The sequence below is a fragment of the Scardinius erythrophthalmus genome (assembly GCF_964197995.2).
Source record: "Scardinius erythrophthalmus genome assembly, chromosome: 8".
Taxonomy (NCBI): domain Eukaryota; kingdom Metazoa; phylum Chordata; class Actinopteri; order Cypriniformes; family Leuciscidae; genus Scardinius; species Scardinius erythrophthalmus.
In genome coordinates this window covers 24,547,777-24,558,661 of record NC_138228.1, presented here as the reverse complement: position 1 = coordinate 24,558,661, position 10,885 = coordinate 24,547,777, and the positions used below count along the sequence as shown (strand labels likewise).

The 10,885-nt window shown below is 39.4% G+C and overlaps 1 protein-coding gene across 1 annotated transcript; it reads left to right on the top strand.

Annotated features, from left to right (window-relative positions):
- Nucleotides 1-292: 292 nt before the first annotated feature.
- Nucleotides 293-3,625, top strand: LOC308695072 (extracellular calcium-sensing receptor-like; the record flags this gene model as incomplete). The annotated part of the gene is made up of 6 exons (XM_081373009.1): nucleotides 293-510; nucleotides 791-1,082; nucleotides 1,259-2,080; nucleotides 2,188-2,415; nucleotides 2,513-2,636; nucleotides 2,712-3,625. 6 exons carry the CDS (start codon nucleotides 293-295, stop codon nucleotides 3,623-3,625), a joined length of 2,598 nt encoding a protein of 865 aa, XP_081229135.1.
- Nucleotides 3,626-10,885: the final 7,260 nt, after the last annotated feature.

Here is a 10,885-nt window from a genome sequence, read left to right as displayed (position 1 = left end):
GTGTAGGCAACACCGATTTTTGTCGTTGTTCTCTGTACTGACAGCACTCCAAATGTACAAAAAAATGAGCTCAATGTTAAAATTGACCGGAGTTCTCCTTTAACGCAGTGAAGGCAAACACTAGAACAAGTGGCAGATTTAAGTTGCCATTCATCAAACTACAATTTAAAGAGAAAAGTATTTCCTGATTTCATTGGAGATCTAATTGGCACCACCTGCTTTTTTAAAGCAACACCCCACACAGTCTTTATTATAAATAACAGCCATGTGGGTAAGCTAGAAAGAGATAGAGATGTGGATCACTCTTCAAATCTGCCTGTATCTGTCTTTCAACTGTATCTCTGCAGTTTCAGTCAGGTCAGGCATCTGTCAGCTCCAGGGACACTTCAAGTTAAACGGGATGTTCCAGGATGGAGATCTTATACTTGGAGGTCTGTTTGAGGTTCACTTCCTCACAGTGTTCCCAGAGCTGAGCTTCAGAATAGAACCGGAACCACCTTACTGTGAGCAGTGAGTCTGAGACAAACTGGACAAGGATACCTACTTGTAAAAGATAAAATGAAGAAAACTAAAACATAGCTACTGAACTGTCTTGTAATTATAAATTGCCTGCACCTTTTTATCAGAATTAATTTGATCTATTGCTTTATTTGTTTATTTTAGCAAAAAAATGTAAAAATTTGTAAATCAAATGAAGAGTGTATAATTTACCATATGAGAATGTTGGAAACTGTTTTATACCATCAATTCAGAAACATTGAAATATTATAATTTCTCTTGCTTTTTATAGGTTTGATAAGGCAAGTTTCCAGCAGGCACAGACTATGGTCTTTGCTATACATGAGATCAATAAGAATCCAAACCTGCTTCCTAACATCACTCTTGGATACCATCTTTATGACAATTGTGTAAAGTTGGGAGTGGCATTCAGAGCTGCTACAGCTCTGGTTAGTGGGACAGAGGATTCCTTCTCCAACCTAAACTGTGCTGACCTACCACCAGTGATTGCAGTTGTGGGGGATCCGGGGTCTACACACTCAATTGCAATCTCCAGTGTATTGGGGCTGTTTAGAGTGCCTATGGTAAGTGTGAATGTGAAATACAAGATTTTATTTATTGTTACATTTTAATTGTAATAGATTAAATTTACAGTCTGCATATAATGCTTCCAAATATTTCTTTCTCGTTTGCTTGTGTGTGAAATATCTCGTACTACACAGAAGACTTATTTGCTGCTCATTTGTGTCTCTTCTATAAGGTTAGCTACTTTGCCACCTGCTCCTGTTTGAGTGACAGGAAAAAGTACCCCTCTTTCTTCAGAACAATACCCAGTGATGCCTTCCAAGTGCGGGCTATGGCACAGATCTTGAGGTATTTTGAATGGACCTGGGTTGGTCTTCTCTACAGTGATGATGACTACGGCATCCATGCCTCTCAGTCCTTCCACAAAGAGGTGCAGCAATTTGGAGGTTGTGTTGGCTTTTCTGAAATGCTGCCTCGTGATAATAACCGTAGAGATATTCAGAGTATAGTGGGAGTGGTTCAGGCCTCTACAGCTAGAGTGGTGGTGGTGTTCTCCACTGAAGCCTATTTGTTACCACTGATGGATGAGGTGGTATTGCAAAACGTGACAGGCAGACAGTGGATTGCAAGTGAAGCTTGGGCTACTTCACCTGTGTTTCACACTCAGCGTCTTTTGCCTTTCCTGGGGGGCACACTGGGCATCGCCATCAGGCGTGGGGAGATCCAGGGACTTCGTAAATTCCTTTATTACCTCCGCCCTGACAACAATCCAAGAAACAATATGGTAAGAATCTTCTGGGAAAACATGTTCGGGTGCAGTTTTGATGCTGGAGGCAGAGAGGTAGAGGGAGAAAAAAAGGGTTGTTCAGGGCAAGAAGATCTGAACAGCACAGATACAGCATACACTGATGTTTCAGAGCTGAGGGCATCTTATAATGTTTATAAAGCAGTTTATGCCCTTGCACATGCGATTCATGATCTGATGCAGTGTGAGGAGGGCAGAGGACCATTTAGTGGAAACAGATGTGCCGACATAATCAACCTGCAGCCCTGGCAGGTATAGCAGAAATACTACATGAACACAGAAGGGAAACAAATAATTCTACATGTTTATACACAATATAGAAACACATATAACACCTGTTCTGTCTGTAACCTGTACAGGTAGTCCATTACCTACAGAAAGTGAACTTCACCACTGGCTTTGGGGATCATGTGTCATTTGATAAGAATGGAGATGCTCTGGCTATCTATGATGTGATGAATTGGCAGCCGAGTTCAGATGGTGCGATAAGGGTCAGCACAGTCGGTGTAGTGAATGAAGGGGCTACAGCAGGGAAGGTGCTCACACTAAATGAGGATGAAATATTCTGGAACTTTGAGAACAAAAAAGTAATTAATATATCATATTAATTTCAAAACTAGTATTATACTTCACACAGACACATGCATCACTAAAAAGAGTGATAACAGATATTGTGCCCCTTAGCCCCCACGGTCTGTGTGCAGTGAGAGTTGCCCCCTTGGCACCAGACGAGCCAGGAAGAAGGGCCTTCCTGTCTGCTGTTTTGACTGCCTGCCATGCAGAGATGGAGATATTTCTAATACAACAGGTAAATAAGTCCTATTCCAAAATCTAAATGTATACTGAAAGATAATTTTCTTTTCAAATTTTGTTTTACACACAGATGCTATTGAGTGCACAACATGTCCAGATGAGTTCTGGTCCAGTCCAAATAAAGATCAGTGTGTCCCCAAAGAAGTAGAGTATCTGTCATATGAGGAACCTCTGGGCATCTCTCTGACCACTGCTTCTCTGCTTGGCACCTGCTTCTGCACACTTGTGATGGTCATCTTCGCTCATCACCGTAGCACTCCTGTAGTACGTGCCATCAATTCAGAGCTCAGCTTCCTGCTGCTGTTGTCACTCAAACTGTGTTTTCTTTGTGTGCTATTGTTCATTGGCCGGCCACAGGTGTGGACATGTCAATTAAGACATGCTGCATTTGGCATAAGCTTTGTCCTGTGTGTCTCCAGCATCCTGGTCAAGACTATGGTAGTAATAGCTGTGTTCAAGTCATCTCGACCTGAGGGTAAAAGTGCCATGAAATGGTTTGGTGTAGCTCAACAAAGAGGCACTGTCATGTCCCTAACTGCCCTTCAGGTTCTGATATGCATAGTATGGCTAACTACTTCATCCCCAACACCCTATAAAAACAGCCAGTATATCACCTCTAAAATTGTCTACGAATGTTCTATTGGCTCCGTGGCTGGTTTTTCTATGCTGCTAGGATACATTGGCCTCCTGGCAGCAATAAGTTTCCTCTTAGCCTTCCTGGCAAGAAACCTTCCGGATAATTTTAATGAAGCCAAATTCATTACCTTCAGTATGTTGATCTTCTGTGCTGTGTGGATTGCATTTGTTCCAGCATATGTGAGCTCACCAGGGAAATATGCAGTGGCTGTGGAAATATTTGCTATTTTAGCTTCCAGTTTTGGATTATTGGTGGCCATATTTGCCCCGAAGTGCTACATCATCCTTTTACATCCAGAGAAAAACACTAAAAAAGTCATCATGGGAAGAGCCACACAAAATAAATAGTTAACATAAACTAGACATTTCTACATTGAGAAAAAAAAAAAACAACAACTGTGAACTGTGATCATGTTTTAGTCTTCAATATATGAATTAGGTTTCAAATGGCTAACACTTTACAATGGTTTCCCTATATATACACAACAAAAACAAGACAGTGATGGTCTTGATTGTATTGGCCACATTTAAACTTGATATTAAAAGTACACTATTAATAAACAAACAGAATAACATCTCAGGTTACGACTGTAACCCTCAGGGAACGAGACGTTGCGTCGACAATTGACACATTGGGGAACGCCTTCAGCGTGATGCATCTGAAGCCTGTATGGAACTAGTCCTATCTTGATTGGTATTGCGTCATTACGTCACTCGTGACATAACATGTGATGGTGATGTGGAAGCTATAAAAGGATGCCGGATCACAACAGCGTCAACTTCTGATTGGTCGAAGCAAGTTGTTCTTAGAAGCGCAGGAAGTGTGGCCGAGGGACGCAGCGTCTCGTTCCCTGAGGTTTACAGTCATAACCCGAGATGTTCCCTTTCGAGGGAACTCGCCCTGTGTTGAGAATCGACACACTGGGGAATGAAATGCCCACTGCGCCACACTGAGTAGTACACGCCCTGGTGTGAAGCAATCTGGCACACACAAGACGAGAGAACTTGTGAACTCAGTGTAGAGGACAGATCCAGACTGTAATGATTTATGAAGATGTGTGGGGAGTCCCAGCCAGCGGCATCACAGACCTCTTGAAGGGAGACTCCTGCTAGCAGGGCTTTAGAGGATGCCACTCCTCTAGTTGAGTGGGCTCTTATCAGGAGAGGCGAAGGCAAGTTGCACGCCTCGTAAGCTGAGGAAATAGCCTCTACTATCCATCTGCTGATAGTTTGTTTAGAAGCAGGGGAACCCTTCTTACAACATGACATCATGACTTTGCGTAAACATACACGCCACTTTCAAGTCAAAAGTGGCGTGTTATTTATACGCATTTTGAGCTATCCGCGTGTATGTTCACGCCAAAACGAACCGTCATCTTCCGCGTGTATGTCTACGCCGTTAAATGTCCGAGCGAAACGGAGCAAAATGTACGTGAAATTAATCATGTTGGTCCCCTTTGGAAACCGTGTAGATGTCACAGTTTAACAGCCTCAGGCGTGAATCTTACACTCACCATTATCCCGGACGTTTGCTAATCCTACCATCTAATCATAACCATTTCTTAAAACTACGTAGGCTACAATTATAAAGAAAAACAACAGACATACAAATATAATCACAATAATTTATTTAATGAGAAAATGTCAAAATCGGTACCAAAAGTTGTTCACGTGACGATGTGTCCTCTCTGGCAGTGGTTTTGTATGAGGTAACAGAGCAGAATTTAATTTATTAATTCAAATCCATGAAAATGTTAATCCGTCTTCGGTTCGGTTCACTCTGAGGGCTGCCGCCTGCGCGGCAGTGCGCGCTTCATTTCAAATGTGAATGTGCATGATGCAATCTGTGACGAAGCAGGCGAGAGCCAATGAGCGTTTGATATTACTGCCGTAACCATAGTAACCTGTCGTAACGCTTCTTGAGGGCGCAATTTTTGAATTTGAATTCATAACAAGCGCGGGGTTTGACGTTTACGGTCAAGATGACGATTACTGGATAAAGGGCTGAGTTTGGATCTTTTTCTTGCAAATAATGGATTCTGAAGGTTTGGATTACATCAAGCTAATAAAATTGGTGTATTTTGTGAATCGATGTTGTGTTGTAAGGTTAATTATTGTGATTATACATTTTAATATTGTCCATAAAATGGGTATGTTTAGGTGTGTGAGTACAGTTAAGGGATCTTACATTTATAATCTATACATGGTATTATCCCCAGTGATGGGTAGGTTTAGGGACGGAGTTGGGGTAGGTCATATTTTTTATAATGTAACGTTAAGTCGACGGCGTTGATAAACACGCTGAAAAGCGATTATGCGTGTTGATAGCACGCCAAAAATGGAAATCGAATTGGCGTGTCATACATACGCCATTTCATGAGATCAGTCTGCTTCTTAGGTGACCCACACAATCAGCTGGTCCGACTTCCTCCAGCCCGAGGACCTGTGTACGTAGGCCTCCAGAGCTTGGACCGGGCATAATAGATGTAACCTAGCTTGATCATCCGACACATGCGGTGGAGGATGGAATGCCTGCAGAATTCTGCCAGCTCCATTTGCGATCCCCATGTGTGCAGGCGCCATGCTGCCTCGACAGACGCGGGACCTGACCCACTGATTCTACGAACAGGCTTAGGCGGGAGCGAAGCGTTCTCAGTGGCAGCAGATCACAGTTTGCACAGACAGCGCCCTCAAGCGCTGCCCGTGCATGCTTCACTCCCAGACAAACAAAACAGAGCGAGTGTGTGTCACCCTCGCTCAAATAGCGCAGGCAAGGGGATGCACACTGTCTGAATTGCTTCTCTTTATTCGCCATAGCTTTATATATGAGTGAGTTCTTAGACCAGGGTTTCTCAAACCCGGTCCTGGAGGGCCACTGTCCTGCACAGTTTAGCTCCAACCCTGATCAAACACACCTAGCTGTGAGTTTCTAGTGATCCTGAAGACATTGATTAGCTTGCTCAGGTTTGTTTGATTAGGGTTGGAGCTAAACTGTGCAGGACAGCGGCCCTCCAGGACCGAGTTTGAGAAACCCTGTCTTAGACATACAACACCATATAAGACAAACAGTCACACAGAACGCTTGCAGAAGACCAGAAAGCTGACGCTGTTGTGATCCGGCATCCTTTTATAGCTTCCGCATCACCGCGACATGCAACGTCATGAGTGACGTAATCAAGATTGAACTAGATCCATACAGACTTCAGACGTGTCATGCTGAAGGCGTTCTCTAGTGTGTCGATTCTCGACGCAGTGCCAGTTCCCACGAAAGGGAACATTGTAACCTGAACTCTGTTTATGTACATGACAAGAATAAGACAAAAACAAGGTTTGGAAGATGGGTTTATAAAGTACTCACTCAAATTTTTAACCAAAAAAGTTACATAGTGTACTGTCACAAACAGTAACAAAGAGAGAACCCAACTGCAGGTGAATAGTAAAGGTTTATTTGCAAAAGGCAAAACTCAGCAAAATCCAGCCCAAGAGGGTCAGAACAAAAACTATCCTTAGCCAGGAAAAAATAGATGTTGAGTTGCAGGGGGGAAAATCAAGCATGCAAAACACCCAGAAGGGGCCGGTTGGTACTGATGTCGGGCAAGTTTCAGAACAAGGCAGGCAGGCAGAACCAGTGAATGGTACCTTTAACATGTAGCAGGCAAGCAGAGAGAGCTAACATAAGAGCAGTCGTGACTGAACATGGAAGGCCCTACGCCAAAAATAATTAAGTTCGGCTACCAGGATTATGTGTCTCGTCTACAAATCGATGTCCCCGTCCAATCACCTAACTAACTTGTTCCCCTAAACTAGCTTACTTCTTAAACTAGCTTCCTGCGCAGGAATAATCGACAAACAGACTTAAGCAAATGTCCTTTAAATGCTTTAATCACGGCCAGAAGATCTTCCTGAGCAGTTCTCAGGGAATCTCTCCCAAGAAGCAAGGTCGGAGGATCTCAGACAAATTCCATTGAGAATCCCACCAGAAAACACGGATACAACAGTTTTTATACAATCGAGAAAATAAATAAGACTAACATGTCACCTTCAATATGATTGGTTCAAAAGCCCCAACATTTTCCCTCTGTCACTGGCACAAGCAAACTCTGTTTTTGTGATTACTTATCACAAGGTTTGAGAACTAGTCATCTGTCTAGTTTCACTTCTCATAATTGTTATTCACACACACACACACACACACACACACACACACAATCAAAGTCACAAGTTTTCCCCAAAGAGTTTGGAACCGCTGGAATTCCACACTGATGCAACTGAAAGCAGTGCTCAGCTGTGACCACATAACACTATGTATATTTCTTGAAAATGTGGGACACAAAGATACAATATTCACAGCTCAAATATGTACAAGTCCTTCAACCCTTTGCAGAAGCCACAGCTCTTACACAAGGAGTACAAAATATTACCATAAGCTGTGATTCCCTGTGTCCTTTCTCTTAATCACCACCTGGAAAATCAAAAGGAGAAAGTGTGCTATTTGGGTGGTTTGATCTGTAGCCTGCAAACATTCCTCAAAAGAAGATTTAGAGGGATTTTTGTTAATGTGAAGATGGCAGATGGAGAGAGTGATGGGCCATTATTGCCCTTCTCTGACCCTCTATACCGAAAAGCTGCTCTGCTGGATCCTTAATTTGGCACCATGTGGTTGACCCATGATGTCTTGGTCCCTGAAAATACCAAGGAGGCTGTGTCTGCCATGATTAAAGATATGTTATACTATTTTACATCAACATGTCAGGACTAGGCTGTAAAATAAAATAAAAAATATTATATGGTATATTGTCATTATATGGGTGATTTTAAATTAGCCATAACCTGTGTTATGTTGGTACTGTTTGTTCTCTCAGTATTCAACACATGTACATTTCCCTTATTCAGCTGAACCACTATTTGGATATTTGTGACGGACAGAACGCCTTGCAGTTTTGGGCCATGCACATGCACACCCTCCCCTCTTTGTTCAAGGTAGCGGGAAGAGTAATGGCCATTCCTGCATCAAGTGCACCTGGTGAACGTTTATTCAGCCATGGTGGGGTGATAATGCGACCACATCGCTCACAAGTGAGTGACAAAGTTTTATCAAGTACAAGTACAATGCCTTGTAAATGGTTATTTTATTTTATTTTTGCAATAGCACTTTGTATATGCATGTGTACAGTCAAGTCAAGTCATCTTCATTTATATAGTGCTTTTAACCCTCTTGAGTCTAAGGTGTTTTTGGGGTCCTTGAGATGTTTTGACATGCCCTGACATTTTGTGAGCTTAGAATTATAAGGTTCTATCTCCACTTTTGGTCAAAATTGAGTTTTTGACATAATCTGATCCATTAGGTGTTTATTAATGCCTGTGTGGTGTTATTTTTGTAAAAAAAAATATTTTGTTAGTAGTTATTAATAAAATAAAAAGGTTCCATCTCACAAAACATAAACCGAGTTGGGATTATAAGGTTCTATCTCCAGTAGATTCAATATCCAATCAAAACCCTGGATGAACACGGACGGACCAATCAAAACCCACCTCTTAGCTCTGTAGCCTGGACACAGAGCTAAGGGCTGGACATTAGCCTGGACATTTGAAGCCGGCGAAATATGGCATTTCCATCTTTCTATCTTTATTTTTATAACGAATCAATCGTTCTTTGTCTCTCTCTTACTAATCTATCTATCTATCTATCTATCTATCTATCTATCTATCTATCTATCTATCTATCTATCTATCTATCTATCTATCTATCTTCCAACCTTTTATATCTATCTATTTATCTATCTATCTTCAAACTGTTTCTATCTATCTACCTTCCAACCTTTTCTATCTATCTATCTATCTATCTATCTATCTATCTATCTATCTATCTATCTATCTATCTATCTATCTATCTATCTTCAAACTGTTTCTATCTATCTATCTATCTATCTATCTATCTATCTATCTATCTATCTATCTATCTATCTATCTATCTATCTATCCATCTATCTATCTTTCTTTCTTTCTTTCTTTCTTATATATCTTTATTTCTAACTAATCCATCTTTCTTTCTTTCTTTCTTTCTTTCTTTCTTTCTTTCTTTCTTTCTTTCTAACTAATCCTTCTTTCTTTCTAACTAATCCATCTTTCTTTCTTTCTTTCTTTCTAACTAATCCATCTTTCTTTCTTTCTTTCTTTCTAACTAATCTATATTTCTTTCTTTCTTTCTAATATATCTTTATTTCTAACTAATCCATCTTTCTTTCTTTCTTTCTTTCTTTCTTTCTTTCTTTCTTTCTTTCTTTCTTTCTAACTAATCCATCTTTCTTTCTTTCTTTCTTTCTTTCTTTTTTTCTTTCTTTCTTTATTTCTAACTAATCCATCTTTCTTTCTTTCTAATCTATCCTTCTTTCTTTCTTTCTAACTAATCCATCTTTCTTTCTTTCTTTCTAACTAATCTTTCTTTCTAACTAATCCATCTTTCTTTCTTTCTAATCTATCTTTCTAACTAATCCATCTTTCTATCTTTCTTTCTAACTAATCTTTCTTTCTAACTAATCCATCTTTCTTTCTTTCTTTCTTTCTTTTTCTTTCTTTCTTTCTTTCTTTCTTTCTTTCTTTCTAACTAATCCATCTTTCTATCTTTCTAACTAATTTATCTTTCTTTCTTTCTTTCTAATATATCTTTTTCTAACTAATCCATCTTTCTTTCTTTTCTTTCTAACTAATCCATCTTTCTTTCTAATCTATCTTTCTTTCTAACTAATCCATCTTTATTTCTTTCTTTCTTTCTAACTAATCCATCTTTATTTCTTTCTTTCTTTCTAACTAATCCATCTTTCTTTCTTTCTAACTAATCTTTCTTTCTTTCTTTCTTTCTTTCTTTCTTTCTTTCTAATATATCTTTCTTTCTTTCTTTCTTTCTTTCTTTTACCTAATCCATCTTTCTTTCTTTCTTTCTTTCTTTCTTTCTTTCTTTCTTTCTTTCTTTCTTTCTTTCTGTCTAACTAATCTATCTTTCTTTGTAACTAATCCATCTTTATTTATTTATTTCTAACTAATCCATCTTTCTTTCTTTCTTTCTTTCTTTCTTTCTTTCTTTCTTTCTTTCTTTCTTTCTAACTAATTCATCTTTCTATCTTTCTAACTAATCTATCTTTCTTTCTAAATAATCCATCTTTCATTTTTTAAAGTGTTTCAGTGCACAGAGGGGGTGGGGGTGGAAAGGGATGAAAACATAACTTTCATGATGTTACACAATATTTTGTATGTTTTAATCTACTAAATGAACCGTTTTTAATGTATGTAAGATGCTTCCTAAATGTTTTTACAGTACAGAGGAGTGGGGTGTAGTATGTGAAGAAAACATTTTTTGTTTAGCTGTAATTTTTCCAGGTCCATGTTCTTTGAAAATAAAAATAACATTTTTTTCTTACAAACTTTCTTGGCTTTGATGTATACTATACTATTATATATTATATTATATACTACAAGCTGTGTGCTTGTATTATAAATATATAAATTGATTAAAATCAATGGTTATATACATTTATTCTTTGAAATATGGGGTTTTATTTGTAAAAGTGGAGATAGAACCTTATAATTCCAAACAGAATCAGAGCTCTCAGA